At 41.1% G+C, this 16,634-nt stretch overlaps 1 protein-coding gene and 2 pseudogenes across 19 annotated transcripts in view; 1 reads left to right on the top strand and 2 right to left on the bottom strand.

The window, feature by feature from the left end:
• ZNF532 (zinc finger protein 532) overlaps nt 1-16,634 on the top strand; it is a 95,891-nt gene that overhangs the window by 51,192 nt on the left and 28,065 nt on the right. For all 19 annotated transcript variants that reach the window (XM_023531145.1, XM_011361094.2, XM_023531142.1 and 16 more), the window contains 3 exons: nt 5,055-5,236; nt 11,241-11,417; nt 16,345-16,507. In XM_023531145.1, coding sequence (XP_023386913.1) covers nt 5,055-5,236; nt 11,241-11,417; nt 16,345-16,507 — 522 coding nt within the window. The remainder of the gene's footprint in view (nt 1-5,054; nt 5,237-11,240; nt 11,418-16,344; nt 16,508-16,634) is intronic.
• LOC111740391 lies at nt 6,266-6,381 on the bottom strand (annotated as a pseudogene).
• On the bottom strand, nt 7,869-7,984 carry LOC111740390 (annotated as a pseudogene).

The following is a 16,634-nucleotide window of genomic DNA, read 5'->3' as shown; positions in this document are numbered from 1 at the left end:
TGCCACAGGGGACCAGGCCGCTGAGGGGAAGGGCGGGATGGCCAAATGTCTTTGACGGATCTTTTTCCTTCCCAGCCTCACGGAACCAAGCAGTGCAGTAGAAATGGAGCACACAGGCACCTGCTTTTAACGCCAGTAAATCTGCCCTAGTTGGGGCTTGGGGTCCGACCTGTCTGATGAGGAAGTGCGCTTTGGGGCACACTGAGGGGGGACAGGCAGGACAAGCTTTCCACGAAGTACGTAAGAGCTGGCGACTGTAGCTTGAATAACGGCTGTTTAAATGTATCGGAATGTCCTTGCTTCACCTCTCTGTAAAGCCCTGACTACATTTAGCCGCGTACAGACTGGAAGTGCATGTCGTGACCTCTTAATCGATAGAGACTGTTTTCTTCCTGTAGAATCTACATCAGCCATAGAATCAGAGAATGTTACAGGCCCGATGGTCAGGTCAGCCCTTTGGTTTTACACTGAAGAAACAAATGCCCAGGGAGTGGCCGAAGCAGGACTGAAGACGAGATTTTTTTTTACCGCTGGTCCGTTGTTCTTTCCCTTGGTCACGCTGATAACCTAAGACAGAGACGCACAGCATAGCGTTGCACAGTTGCAGGACCGTAGGAGTCGTATGGGAATGGACTTGGGTGACGTCCACGTCTGCGTCGAGAGGGCAGATGAAGGTGACTCGTCTTCAGCCGCCCTCATTCTCAGAGGTGGCTGACTCAGTTTAGTTTCAGAAACTTTCTGGGCACCATCAACACAACATACTAAGTACACTGAATTATCTCGAGCAGCCCAGCCCACTCTCATTTCTAGACATACTCCGCTCAGCCAGATTCTTCTGGAAACCACGGAGCCCACCTCAGTTTCCTCACCTGCCCGAAATATCATCATTAGCTGAAGACTTGTGGCTCTTGGCTTTTGGTCCTGCTGTCTTAAGTGTATTCATTTTGGTCAGACTAGTCCTGTCCCAGTTCATAGTTCACTGTCATCAGTGACTTATCTGAGTGGATGATATGTGTCAACCATACCGCTTTCTGAAAATCTGCTCATTTAACTGTCAGCTCTGATTAGGGATTTTTAGTGTAGCAGAATGATTTGAGGACAAAACCACCACAACCAGCTAGCTTCGGGAACAGATGTATATATAGTCACTTCTGCTGTAATTCTCTTGATTTGTATTATTTCCCTTTAAGTGAGATCTGAAATGAAATGCTTTCGCTGTGTTCTCATTGTAAAATTGTATGAAAGTGACAGCCAGAAAACAAACTGGTATACTTTATTTTTATTATTTTTGGTAATTATACCATAGACAGACGATTATGAAACTGCTGATATCGAGGCCAGAACAGTTTACTTCGCATTGGGGCTGATTGCGAAGCCGGCAGCGTTTTGACTTTTAGATCCAGTGTTTCAGGCTGTTGCAGGCTTTTGGTCTCTTTGAAATTTAAGCATAAATATGTATTATATTTATTCACGTATCTCTAGCGTTTCTAACCTTCCGCCGCGTACCTTTCCCAGGCAGTTTTTCTCCCTAAAGTATGAATTAAAACACGTAGAATTGTTTTCCTTGTTCTCAGACATCTCTGAGCCCTGACTAGGGCCACGGTGAGCCCTGCGCCTCTCCCCACGGCCTGGTGCCACTGTCGACCGTGGATCTCAATGCCAGGCCTGGGCAGAGAGGGCGCGGCCTAAGTAGTTGTCAAATGTGGAACGTGATTGCTTTCCAGCTCTATTTTCCCGGACTCGCGTTCCATGACTTTTGGAAAGTAATATCTTACTTTAAAGAGTAACAGTTCTCTGAACACAGTATAAATTACCATTTTTTACCTAAATGCTAAAAACATTTATCCATTTTCAGATGATGTACAAGTAAAATGTCAGAAGGCACACGAAATCATTTAAGTGCATTTTATTATACTTTTTTCTATTTGAAAGGCAGGGACTGTCCCATTAAATTGCTTTAGCCGCTTGTAAATAGCCTCAACTTTTAGAGAGGTAGCGTTTTAAGATATGTTGTAGTTTCTTTGATTTAAAAAAAAGGAAAGGAAAGTCAGGTTCTCATAGACCGCAAAAATCCTGACCGCTCCTTTGCTCGAATACATCCAATTCGGAGAGACTGTGTGTCCTGGCTCCGGATGCAAAGACCCCGGAGAAGCAGTGGGCGGGGGGTGGGGGGTAGGGAGGGCTCCTTTGCATCACCAGTACATCAGGAAGCGGGGACACCAGCGCTATGAAACACAGGTACAGTGATTAAAACTCGAGAGAATACTCGTGCGCGTTTAGAACTGCTGATGTCACGCATCACGCAAGCATCAAGGAGGAGAATGTCTGCGGTCCAGACAGCATGCTTTTTCTCAGAAGGGAGTAGAGGCGGGGAGTGGAAGCAGGTAAACAGAGAGAAATGTGGGAGTAAATACGGTGTGTGATGGATACATACGCATCTGTGCGTATAAACCGAAGACGAGGTCTTTATCCAGCGTGACTCCCCAGTGACAGTCATCGCAAAATATGAAAGCATTTTGACGTGGGGCTGTGGTCCACACTGGCCCTCACTTTCTCCTTGTACTTCTGGATCTAAAGTGGAGATGGATGAGTGCACATTCCTATAGCGGTCTAGGGGTGGGGTGGGGGTGGGGGTGGGGGAGGGATGGCTGCCACGAGCTCTCACAGAGCCCCATGGGGCTGTCAGGGGCCACCCTGCCACACAGAACATCACGAAGGGAACACTTCCCTCTCCAAGGACTGGTATGAGAGAGGTTGGTATTGAAACGTTGGTGTTTAGGTGACCCTGTCAGTCTAAAACATTTTTCAGTCTTTGCAGTCACAGGTTTCTGTCATAAAGAGCATTTAATAACTCATAAAGCCTATTTTTAATTGAATAATTTTGGGAATACATTGTTAACTTGATAGAAACAAAGCCTTTTCATCCAGCAACACATCTATAACCATTCGTGTAGTTCCATATGTATTAGAAACGTAAACGATCAATAGGGAAGAGTATTTAAGCAATTCGTTGTGAATTTTCTATGTATTGTGAAGGATATTTGTTAACATATCTTGATGAGAGAGAACGTGAAAACTTTTTTCAGCTTTCACAGAACGCGTACTTTGTCTCCTGTGTAGATTTTCTATTTTCATTGCTGTTTTTTCCTGTTGTAAAAATAGTGTAAGCCCTCTGCTTCAGATAAAAGAGAAGCCGCGGAGGGAGGGGCATCACCTGTATCCCTGACATATAATGGTTGTCGTTATTTGCTGAGAGTTTTTCTCCTGTGTATTCTTGTTTGTTCATTCCTTGTAACCCCCATGCCTGGTCTCTCACGAGCGCTCCATCACAGGCCTTTGTAGCAGTCAGAACCCAGTTCAAATCCTGGTTCTTACACTTAATAGCTGTGGGGCTGTGGCGAGTTTCTTAACTTCTCCAAACCTCATTTCCTCATCTGTAAAATGGACATAATATTATCGATCTAGTTCATAGATTATTATGAGAATTAAATGAGATGTTGTATCTAAATGTATTTATTTAAAGTACTTAGTTCATCACTTGGCTTATGGTGGAATTATCAGTCTGTCTAACTAAAATATGTCTTGACTTTAATATAGTATATATTGATTTTATTACTAAGTGCAAGACATTCTAAGATGCCTGTGGAAATTCAGACATTATAATTCACTGCCTGTGGTGGAAGTAGATAGAAAACTTTAGTTCAGAGAAACAAATTACCAGTGATAAGGTAGATGTCAACAGGATTTTATAATTAATGACTGTTGGTTGGTTTTCTTTGCTGTGGCTTGTTTTAACCTTTGGAATATTGTTATTAGAAAAGAAATGCTGTTTTTTTTAATGATGCTAACTTCATCAAAGCTCCTTGTAATGTTCTTATTTTGTGATTATAATAAACATTTTGTGGGCTAAAATTTGTATTTTAGTTCTTTCAGGAGAAAACGAAGAAAGAATTTTCAAGTGAGTTTCTGATTTTTGTTAGTCACTCAGAAGTTTAAACGTTAATTTGGGCTTGATTCCAAAGCTAAAAGAATAAAAAGTCTTTTTAAAATGTCATAATTCTGTTGTCATTATAAAAGATTACTTTAAATCTTAGCTAGAGTCTATATTTTGAGGCTTTCTTTGTATATTTTGGAAGCTCGTAGACACTTGCATGAATATCAAAATAGTATTCAAACACATTTTATCTTGTGCTATGTTAGGTTTATTTTTGGAATAAAAGTAGTACTCAGTTTACACTTAAGATTTTTGTTTTTATGTTTCAAATATATGCCATGTTTAGTGCTTACATCTAAGGGGATGAAAAATAGTGTGTTTCAGTTTTTTCTGGTCAGTTAATGATCTAGAGCCTTTCCAAAGAGGATTTTAGTCTTAATTTTATTTTTTACGTGGCTAGATTTTAAGCTCTCGATTAAAGTTCCTTTTAATATCTAAATTTATGTATCTGAACTTGAGTTCACTGGTCTTAATTGTGAATCACATAATGTCCAGTTCCTCCATTTAAAAATCAATTCGCGTATTAAAAAGAATAACCGATTGTGGTGGCCGTTCTTCTGTATTCCTGTACTTCAGATTTCACATACACCGAAATGACTTAAGGAAAATAGACACTGGACTAGTTTCTAATTAATTTTTATTATTTTGAAGAAGGTTTTTTTGAGTTATGGGAACTGTGACTGTTGTCAAGATAGATGCCCATAAACTTGTAATTATGCATTAATGTTGATTCGCTTACGTAATTTGCAAGAATTCCTCTTCTTCACACTAAACAAAATGCAGAAGTAACAAAATCGGAACACGCCCTAAAGCTGACGTTCCCTCTTCCTCATACTTTGGGATGAGCCTGACTACATAGTACATATTATTTTTGTTTTACAGGGTAAGGAATTTTCCACTGAACATTTAACTTTCGAGTTTTGCTTTTTCCTTGGTCTTAGAATCAATTATCGTATTTGAAATGACCACTGTGTAATTATTTTGAGGTTTAACCAAGCTTCTTCGCGTATTAGAAAATACTTCGTAGGACCAACCCTGTCTCCCCCTTTGGTTTGTTTAGAAGACTTGCACTATCTGCCAGATGCTGCTTCCTAACCAGTGCAGCTATGCATCACACCAGAGAATCCATCAGCACAAATCTCCCTACACCTGCCCCGAGTGCGGGGCCATCTGCAGGTCGGTGCACTTCCAGACCCACGTCACCAAGAACTGTCTGCACTACACGCGGAGAGTTGGTTTTCGGTCAGTATTTCGTTCGCTTACGTGCAAGTAAAGCTCGTTCACTTAGGACTGCACAGCATTTCGAGTGGCCTGTGCGCATAGTGATCAGGGTCATACAGTGATACCTCGATTAACAGATCCTCTGGGAACCGAGCTCGTGTGTCGTTAAGAGTTCATCTGTTTGAATCCTTTAATGTGGTCTTGGCCCGCTGGCCCACACAGAGCTGAGGGGAAGCGGAGCCCATCCTTCAGGCAAAATTGTGCATATGGCAAAGTTTGGCTTTGATATGACTGTTAGAGCCTTTTCTTCCTGCACCCTTTCTAGCATACTGTCGTTGTCATGCTCTCTAGAGCCTTTTTAACCCGTGCAAGAACACTGTGCTTTTCCGTACCTCTTAATCCTTCCTCCTCTAATCAAACCAGAAGGGATGCGATGGTCCCTCACTTTTATTTTGTCATGTTGGAGGATTGGGTGTATGTTCTTTCCTAACGGTGCTCTTTGTGGGAGAGCCTTGCATGCCGGATAACCTTCCTTTATTCCTGCTTCTCCATTACCTGAGTTCACACTTCTCCCTCATGTTCACACATCTTAACTGTGACCCCTTCCACTGCCCCCTTAAGATGCTCAGATGTGTCTTTTACAGCATCTGCCAAATCTAATGTTAGTTTAGCTAATATTGAGTGATGATGTACTTGAACTTTATCCTCCACTTTGTGACCTTCTGAAATGCATTCTGCTGCCTTTTATATTTTGACCCAGTAAAGGCCCACCAAGAAAACCTGTTATTGATACACAATGTCTTTGTTAATAGAGGTATTACTGTATTGTGTGTTTATCTTAAACGTGTTTAATGTTAGATTGCTAACATACAGTATTTTTTTTTAGTTGTAATATAGTTATACCATGTTTTACAAAAATGGAGTCCAGTTGGTATGATTTGACAGTTTTATTTCAGTTAAGTTTAGGTTACAGTATCACCAGTTCCTAGGTGGCTCTGTTCATTTTTCTTTTTTCTTTTTTTTCTATTACTGATTATTTATTATTATGTATGCCTACAGCACCTGGTCTTTCTAGGTGGTCTCCCATTCAAGTACTAACCAGGCCCGATCCTGCTTAGCTTCCAAGATCAGATATCGGGCTTGTTCAGGGTGGCATGGCCATAGACCATAGACCGTGGCTCCACTGGGGCACAAACCCAGGACCTTCTCTTCCTCATACTTTGGGATGAGCCTGACTACATAGTACATATTATTTTTGTTTTACAGGGTAAGGAATTTTCCACTGAACATTTAACTTTCGAGTTTTGCTTTTTCCTTGGTCTTAGAATCAATTATCGTATTTGAAATGACCACTGTGTAATTATTTTGAGGTTTAACCAAGCTTCTTCGCGTATTAGAAAATACTTCGTAGGACCAACCCTGTCTCCCCCTTTGGTTTGTTTAGAAGACTTGCACTATCTGCCAGATGCTGCTTCCTAACCAGTGCAGCTATGCATCACACCAGAGAATCCATCAGCACAAATCTCCCTACACCTGCCCCGAGTGCGGGGCCATCTGCAGGTCGGTGCACTTCCAGACCCACGTCACCAAGAACTGTCTGCACTACACGCGGAGAGTTGGTTTTCGGTCAGTATTTCGTTCGCTTACGTGCAAGTAAAGCTCGTTCACTTAGGACTGCACAGCATTTCGAGTGGCCTGTGCGCATAGTGATCAGGGTCATACAGTGATACCTCGATTAACAGATCCTCTGGGAACCGAGCTCGTGTGTCGTTAAGAGTTCATCTGTTTGAATCCTTTAATGTGGTCTTGGCCCGCTGGCCCACACAGAGCTGAGGGGAAGCGGAGCCCATCCTTCAGGCAAAATTGTGCATATGGCAAAGTTTGGCTTTGATATGACTGTTAGAGCCTTTTCTTCCTGCACCCTTTCTAGCATACTGTCGTTGTCATGCTCTCTAGAGCCTTTTTAACCCGTGCAAGAACACTGTGCTTTTCCGTACCTCTTAATCCTTCCTCCTCTAATCAAACCAGAAGGGATGCGATGGTCCCTCACTTTTATTTTGTCATGTTGGAGGATTGGGTGTATGTTCTTTCCTAACGGTGCTCTTTGTGGGAGAGCCTTGCATGCCGGATAACCTTCCTTTATTCCTGCTTCTCCATTACCTGAGTTCACACTTCTCCCTCATGTTCACACATCTTAACTGTGACCCCTTCCACTGCCCCCTTAAGATGCTCAGATGTGTCTTTTACAGCATCTGCCAAATCTAATGTTAGTTTAGCTAATATTGAGTGATGATGTACTTGAACTTTATCCTCCACTTTGTGACCTTCTGAAATGCATTCTGCTGCCTTTTATATTTTGACCCAGTAAAGGCCCACCAAGAAAACCTGTTATTGATACACAATGTCTTTGTTAATAGAGGTATTACTGTATTGTGTGTTTATCTTAAACGTGTTTAATGTTAGATTGCTAATATATAGTATTTTTTTAGTTGTAATATAGTTATACCATGTTTTACAAAAATGGAGTCCAGTTGGTATGATTTGACAGTTTTATTTCAGTTAAGTTTAGGTTACAGCATCACCAGTTCCTAGGTGGCTCTGTTCATTTTTCTTTTTTCTTTTTTTTCTATTACTGATTATTTATTATTATGTATGCCTACAGCACCTGGTCTTTCTAGGTGGTCTCCCATTCAAGTACTAACCAGGCCCGATCCTGCTTAGCTTCCAAGATCAGATATCGGGCTTGTTCAGGGTGGCATGGCCATAGACCATAGACCATAGACCGTGGCTCCACTGGGGCACAAACCCAGGACCTTCTGCGTGTAAAGCAGATGTGCTAACTGCTAAACTATGGAACCACGTCCTCTGTTAATTTTTCTAACACTAAGAGAGGCTTGCTTCACATTTTTTCCTCATGCCTCCAATGTTGAATGGATTAGGAATCTACTCTAGTAGAAAACCTTTGGTTTGGAAGAAACCAGAGTCTTGGGTACCAGTTCTGCTGCCAATTGTGCAGTATTTCCTGTGTTCTCTCTGTGCCATGGTGCCCTGTCTATAAAATTGGTGTGACGCTTGCCTCTTTCTCCACTGGGATATTAGAGAGTAAAACAGGATAATCAAGATGCATACTATGTCTTCAGGGAGAAAGTCACACATTGAAGGTGCCCTTGATTCCACAGACTCCTTACACGAGGTAATTTGGTTCTCATCCCATGTTTCGAAACTGTTGTTGCTGGATTCTTTGTTTCACGATGGAAAACAGTTCTACAACATTTTCTGACTGCTGATGGATGCCAAACTTTCCTCAGACGTTTAGTTTATTTTTCTGATATAATGAAAGTAAACTTAGATTGGAATGAGGAAAGGAAATAAGACATCTGTAACTCTTGCTATTCCTGGTACCTTCCCTAAATTAAAACAGAGGCTCAGTAGGCAGGCTTATAGTAATGAACTCACTAGGTAGGAAAAGCACATCCCTTGCATATTCTCTCTCTCTCTCTCTCTCTCTCTCTCTCTCTCTTTCTTGCCCCATTCACAGAGTTGCTTAAATTGGGGGCTTTGAATTTTTACTAAAATTTTTTGTGTTTAGTATAGATTTTTTTTTTCCGATATGAAGCTTATAAGCTTTAAAGGTACTCTGTATATTCTGAAGTTTAGTTCATGTTTACCTCTTTATGGAATACAAAATAATTTGACCTTGGTTTTTTCCTTGGCTGTTTCAAATAATGGTCCAGTGTAATATTGACTGGGGTTTAGCAGCCCTTGGCCTTGTATGTTTTTCCCTCCTTTTGGCTCTCTATTTTTTAATTTTTTTTTTTTTTTTTTTTTAAGGCAGAGGCATCTCTCTAACACGATTCCCACGCCTTACTTTGTCTCTTCTTGATTCACTATGTTTTGTTTTCTCTCTCTCCTTGATCATAGTGCATCTCCCACACACTGAGGGACTTATTTCTAGTTTCTGATTGATTTAGTAATAGTCAAGTATTTATCTGAATTTTCCTGCTTCTCAACCCATTGGATCTGCATCTTGAAAGTAGAATTATAGAATTATATAGTGTAAACATTTTTTTAAATTAAAAAATAAACTTGATTGGGTACCCAGAATACAACAGACTTCTGGTATATTAAATATTAATAGACTGATTTTTAGTAGCAATAGGATATTCTGTGACCCTTTCAAATTCTGCCTTCTATTTGTCTTATTTATATTCCCTACTGGCCTCTTGTTGTCCTTGAACCTTTTTTCCCACTTATGGGCAATTCTCTCTCTCTTTCTTTCCTTACATTGGGAGGGTTTTCCCTTGGCTTCCATTGACTCTTTGGACCAAGCTGTAGCCACCTCCTTCATCAACGGTAGATCCTTTAACTTGCTGTTTATTTTCTTTGGATTAACTCTTCCTCTCACACAGGACGACTTCAGAGAATGAAATCTTTGTTCCTTTTTTGCCTTTCCTTGGTCTTTTGCCCTTTGAAATCACTTTTCTACCCTTGATGGGAAAATCTTTTGTTCATGAGTCATGGTGTCGAAGATCCTTCTGTTTCCTTAGTAACCCATCTTTTATTGTATTATGTAATCTTTCTCTTTCATAGGAATCATAGACGTTTAGGGTTGGGGAGGACTAAAAAATGATCTTCTCATTTTACAAATGAGAAACTGGCCTAGAGAGGATCAATAATAACCTGTTTAAGACAACACAAGTTCAAGTTAACCCAAAATAATTTCCATATGCTTGGGTGGCTTTATTACCTCACATAATAGTTTAAGTAGATGGGCTAAAGGAATTTTCCTTAATTATTCTCCTTTTGTTATTTAGTGTTTTTATGTATATGCTGCTGAACATTTTGCCTCAAGTCGTTTAAAATGCTTATGCATTAATAATGATTTTTTTTTAAAGTGCTCACAAAGCTTGACACGGCACGCTTTATAGAACACATGTAATTCAGAGCATGCCACTCCTATGTGACTTTGGAAGCAGCTCTGTGAATTCAGAAGTGAGGTTCAAAGACTAGAAATACCTTAGATTAATGCAGAAGTCGCTGAGCTCGGTCTCCTGGAAGGCTGGCCCTGTCCACGGTCTTCCTCTCCAGGTCCCATTCATATCCAGGAACATGTCTGCCAGGGATATTATATCCATGTAGACCCTCGAGAGTCCACAGAGACCACTCCGTCGGGTGTGAACAAAGGACGGACGAGGTCGTCACATGGGTGTGCTGTCGTCAGTGTTGCTGAGGGTCCTTGAGTGAGAAGGGTGCGGTCGGGGAGAAGTGCATCGAAGTTTTAAAGTTTGTTTCTGTAGGGCCAGATGTGAACAAGAAATGAGAGAATCAAATTATTAGAAAGTCAGGAAGAGGTTAGCTAGAGAGGCAGTTGTATTTAGAAATGTTGATTGTTCAGAAGTTTACAATTTGTGTCATTTCTTAAACAAATATAAGTGTACTTGAATTTATTTTCCAGGAGACACACAATCTAGGTGGGTGACGTTCTCTACCTGATGGGCCCCCAAACCTCCGGCTATATTAACCACATCAGTGTATACCAGGAAACAGTGGCCACGGCTTGGGAGCCCACGCTTACTCATTCCTCTGTGTGCCTCTCTTGATGGCATGTAGGGTTAGATAGTGCAGATCTTCCACTGGAGATGACATTGGGTAGAGGGGACGGCTAGGAACCACAGGGCCCTGATGTCAGGATTCAGCGGATGGGAGTCTTCTGCAAAGCCAGGAGTCACAGGATCTTGCTGTGTTCCAGGCCTCGATATGGTCCCTATGCTCCTTTGTTCTCACCCCAGTCTGGGCATCCATTCCGAGAATCTTTAAGATGCTCAAAGTCTAGACCATTTCAATTTTCTTTTTCTTCTTCTTCATGGTCTTCCTTCTTACATATAAAAATGGGAAAAAATGAAGCGCACTTCCAAAAAGCTATTAGAAACCTCAAAAGGCCGTTACAATGCGTTCATTTTACACAGTTAAGTTACACGTGCGTAATGGTCTCGTTCTAACGACTGCGTATTTATTTTTCTAACAGATGTGTACATTGCAATGTTGTGTACTCTGATGTGGCCGCACTGAAGTCTCACATTCAAGGTTCTCACTGTGAAGTCTTCTACAAGTGTCCTATTTGTCCAATGGCGTTTAAGTCTGCCCCAAGCACACATTCCCACGCCTACACACAGCATCCCGGCATCAAGATAGGAGAACCAAAGTAAGTCATGCTCCGTTTGACCTCTACTCCGCTGCTTTATTCCTAATTTCGAGGAGGTAGTAGTTCTGTGGATTTTCTGTGGAAAATCGAAGATGGGAAAAGTGGTGCCCCCCGTGTAGATTCTGACGCTCCTGCAGTGCAGCCCACACCTCGGAGCTCAGAGCTCCCTGAACCTTTAGGTTCTTTCCGGGGGAAGTCTTTGTCCCCAAGTGTCACTTATTATTATTGCTCTTGTCGTCAGTTTTTAGTAAACAAGTGAATATTTATAAATTTTATTCTTTTTCTTATGATGATTTTAACAAGTTCTCGGAAAACTAAACAACGGTCATCTTTCCATTTTTCCGTAGTTTCTTTCTTGTAGGATCCATTTTTCACAGTAACATAAGATGAAGTCAATTTAAGAATGGTTACTGGTTACTGAATTAACTTTATAGCCAGTATTAGTAAAGGTGTATTTCACTTTTGCCTTAATCTCGCTCTTAACATTGTCAATTTTTGCTTTTTTTGTGCCTTTAATAATGAAGCGGTGCTTCAGCAGACAATTAGGGGGCTGCTTGTTCACAATAGGGGGAGCTTAGTGAAGGGGAGTAAGTGTGGGCACGGAGTCAGAATCCTACGCCCACCCACCGGCTGTGCGAACTTGGACTGTCACTCACTCTGTCTCAGAATTCGTCTTCTCCCCTGTAAAGCGAGGGTAATGCTTATGTCCCTGGGTTTGTGTGAGGATGAAACGAGATGATGTGCTTCAAATGCCGAGCACACAGGCCCCACATCTGGAGCGTGGAGGGGCTCTGTGCCATTAGTTTCTTCCCATGTCCTCCCCACCCCCTCTGATTTTGTGCACATAACAGCACTGGATTAAATACTAATGGTCATGTTCACTTTTTCCCCTGTATTATTTATGGCACTGTAGGATTTGATAATTATGATAAGATTTGCAGCCTCAAATCTAGTGGAGTGTTTTTGCCCATCACTCCATAATCAAGGAAGTATTAGGGAGAAGATATGCAGATATGCCATGTTATATTGTCTGGCTTTTGTTGTAACATTTAGTTTTGGGGAAATGTTATTGACTAAACACTACAGAAGTGACTGTTTACTAAAAGACTGTGATAAAATGAAGTTTTATTCTAATAGGACCTTCACTCTGATCTTTGTAGATCCTCAAAATGAGACAGATTATACATTAAAGGATCAATACACAGCTTGGTGTGTCGATTCCAACGAATGACATTGAACAGTCTTTGGTATTTGTGGCCGTCAGGCTCCTAGACACCAGCATTATCTTCCCCGCCAGTGAACATAGTTTTGATTGATTCCTTTATTCAAATAAAAAAACTTTATTCACTGAAATGTGCATGAAACCTGGAACATTAGTTGTTACCTGGAAATACAGGGCAGCAAATGATTAAAATAAGCTAAAACAATATTCCTCAAATTTGAATAATGTGTAAGAAAACATTATTCCAATATTTTCTTAACATGTTGTTTTACGACAATGATTCTTTAATGAGTGCCAAGCCTAAAGATGGGCATCAATTACTGCATTTTAAACTATAAAACAAATTTACAAATACACTGCAACGAAACTCCCAAATCAGTGAGCTTTAAGTTAACAATATTGATTCGGGGTGATGACCGGTGCTGGGCTAAACCGAGGCCTGGCTGTAGCACCAGGTGCTGCTCCTCGGGCTCTGTGGTTTGTCACACGCTGAGCTGCAGTATGCCTTGAGATTACTCTTTCCTGCCCCTTCCCTGATCTACCTCCTATAAACCCTTCCTGCACCACGCCGGAAGGCTGTTTGGCCTACATTTGACCCAAAAGCTTCCTTTTGACATTAAATCCATCTCTGTTCTGTTTATATGAGCCTGAAATAAATCAGTAGCCCCCACTATAGTGGAATCTCAGGCACTGAAATCTCCTAGCAGTGGTTTTATGTAAATGAGAAAAGTTATGCAAATGATTTATATTAATTTTTAAAGATTAACATAAAAATCCCCCTATCTTCTTTAGGGAATAGATAGAAGTCTGAAAATATACCCATAAAACCCTGTAGTCCCCCTCCTCAATTTGAAAAGCACGGCACCAGATTTTTTTTTTTAATGAAGGTTTATGTAGTGTCGCTAGGTACTCGACCTGTTCTAGTGCTTTGTTCCTTGTTTTCCAGTGTCTGGTCGGGCATGTCTCCCTGCCGTGTAAAAGGAAGCTTTGAACACCCTTTAGTCTTTTTTGGGTCATTTGAGATCATTTTCAATGTCCATGACTGGATTTTATGATGATACAGTCTCGTGTCTATTTCTGTATTTTCCTTGACATCTGGTAAATAGCAGTTTCTTTTGATGCTTTGTGCCTTTCATTTGCCACTTCTAAACGTATATAAGTGGATACATGAGAACTCCAAAGTTAAGAATTGTATCAGAGACAGATTTTGAACAAGTGCCTAAGAACTAAAATACGCGTGGAATTACAGTCGCAGCACAGTGGAGGAGTTTGGAGTTGGACGAAACTGAATTTGAACCATGGCCCCGGGATTGACACACGTGAAGCAGATTGTCCCATCCGAGTCTCAGGGTCCCCTCTGTGAACTAACTGGCTGGTAGGGTGAATTCACCTAACGCAGGTGCGGGGATGGTACGATGCTCGGGATGGTGCATTACACCTGGTTAGGTTCGGCCAGTGGCGATGGAGGAGGTTTGTGATGTCAGAGCTTAGAACCCTTTTATTCCTTTGTTTTTACATCCATTTCAGGGTTAGCCCTTGGTCCGGGAGGGTTTTGGTTGCCGTAAGTGGCACTCTTGGCCAGAATGTTCTCATCACGTCACGTTGGGGACACGTTGGGGACTCCTACAAGGACACGCTTACCTGTCCTTGTAGGAGTGATGTGACTAACCTCCACCATCTAGTCCAGTTGGTGTCCCCCCATTCCCTGTAAAAGTCACTGTTCCCCCTTTATAGTTGTTAGTTCATGGGGCAGAATTCTGATATTATACTAACAACCCGTTCCTCAGAAAAATGCCTAAGTAAGTAGATTCTCTGTGCTTTCTTTGCTATTTAAGTAGAAGGCAGCAACTCAAAACAAACAAAACCCTACTCCAAAGCAATGTAGCATGAATAAAACGAGCCATGCCATTTTTCATGAAATAGTTATTTCTGAAAATGTAAGAACAGAATCCTGAGAAAATTTTTGGCACAGCTAGTAAATCTTAGTTCTTTTCTAGAAGCTGTTCTTTTTGTCTTATTGTTGTGTGCTAATTACAGAAAAATCAGGAAATATAGACGAGCCAAACAATGAAGGGAATACACATATGATCATTCAGCAGAGATAACGAGTTACGAGTCTTTTATTTTGTTCCCCACTCCCTTTAAAAAATGTAATTGCATCATGCATACTGTCTTATTTCCTGTGGTTTTAATTTTCATGAAAATCTTTTCATGTCATTGGTATGTGTCTGCAACATCTTAAAATTTTTTTTACAGAGCTGCTCTTATTTAATTACTTATATCGAGAGAATATTTACAAATCTAAGCTATTTAAAACAGTGAGGAAATGAATATCTTTGCCATACCTGGTAAAGTTAACGATGACACACCATTATTGTCCACCTTTTAGCTGTCTGGTGAAGTCCTGTAAAACCTTTGTCTGACCTTAAAGAATACTCCCGCCCCAATCAATAGTGCTTGTGCTGTGTGCCTAAGTAACATGTCAAGACCTTGTAAAAACATGTGTCGCTCACTCCAGTTAAATTTATAAATCTCATGTGGGGAAAAAGAATTAAATACGTAATTTTTCGACAGTGAAATGCAGTGAGGTTTGAAGATGCATGAGAAGTGTTCTCTTACAACCCCAGGAGGAAAGATAAGTGGGTTCAAGAGGCTTTCCTTTTCTTTAGCTTTGCCACGGAAACATCAAATGAAACCTCAGTGTTGCCTTTTTTTCCATTTCTGACTTTCATCTTCAGTTAGTGTTTCTCTGCGATTTTCCTAAGCTGCTTCCTAGGATTCTTTGTGCCTATTCTCATCATTCTTCAAAGGACACTCAGGTCTTGTAGGGACTCCCCTAAGGACCAGGACAACCTGGAATCGTTACCGAAGAAAGGGTGCCCTACTGTGGGCAGATATGCTCACCGTGGCCTGTCACATTCCCTGGGGGCGAAGGCCGTAGTGGGGAGTTGAGGAATTTCGCTTCTCCAGACTCTCCAGCCTTAGTGGAAGGTGTCGATGGATCCAAGGGATTGTCTTCTGAAGGTTCCAATTTGTGAAATTAATTTAAGGAGGCTGCTTGGTAGTATGAGGTCCCAAAATGGTTTGCAGTGGACAGTATTTTAAACCATTTAAAGCACGTTGGACATTCGGGTGTTGAAGTGTGGATTTGCTTCTCTGTGGGACTTTCTGTGTTAAGAATAGAATGACGTTCAAGTGTAAAATTGCTACTAAGTCTAAAAGATAACTTGGAACAAGTAACAGTTTGTGCAGTTATGGAAGTTGAGCTGGCTTACTTAGTTCATTAATCAAAATCTTTTTCAAGTTAGGGTACCACCATTGAGCTGTGTTCCTTGTCTGATCTTAAAAAAAAGAACCCTCGAAAACAAAGAAAAAAATCAAGGGTGCTTTTGCTGGTGTTAAAGTAACTAATGAGTGAAAACCTTATAAAAAACATGTGTCAGTTGTAAATCTGTTAAGTCATAAAATAGTCATTAATTTAGACTTCGAAGCAAATTTGGTTGAATGTATCTTTACCCAAAATGTTAAGACCGACCTACACTTGAGTGATACCAGTTGCCTTCAAAAGTTTGTTTCTTTTAATTGTGTTTATGTGTTCTCACTGCTTCTGCCTCCTGAGTTCTTGAGCGATGAGAAGTTAGTAGCAGTTTCTTTGGCTTGAGAGATGAGGGCTGACTGACATTTCCATGTACTCCTCTGTTTTAGAATAATATATAAGTGTTCCATGTGCGACACTGTATTTACCCTGCAAACTCTGCTGTATCGCCACTTTGACCAACACATCGAAAACCAGAAGGTGTCTGTTTTCAAGTGTCCAGACTGTTCTCTTTTATATGCACAGAAGCAACTCATGATGGACCATATCAAGGTGTGTGCGCGTCTCTCCTGTCCTTTACGTGAATTGCAGATCTGTTCATTGGTGCCGAATCAAGGCTGAGCTGCAGATTACGATAAAGCATGTGCACTGTCGAGGGAAGGGATCGATGCAAATGGTG

The sequence above is a fragment of the Pteropus vampyrus genome, unplaced genomic scaffold (assembly GCF_000151845.1).
Source record: "Pteropus vampyrus isolate Shadow unplaced genomic scaffold, Pvam_2.0 Scaffold62, whole genome shotgun sequence".
NCBI lineage: Eukaryota > Metazoa > Chordata > Mammalia > Chiroptera > Pteropodidae > Pteropus > Pteropus vampyrus.
The sequence above is the reverse complement of the archived record's forward strand: the minus strand, read 5'-3'. Positions and strand labels throughout refer to the sequence as shown.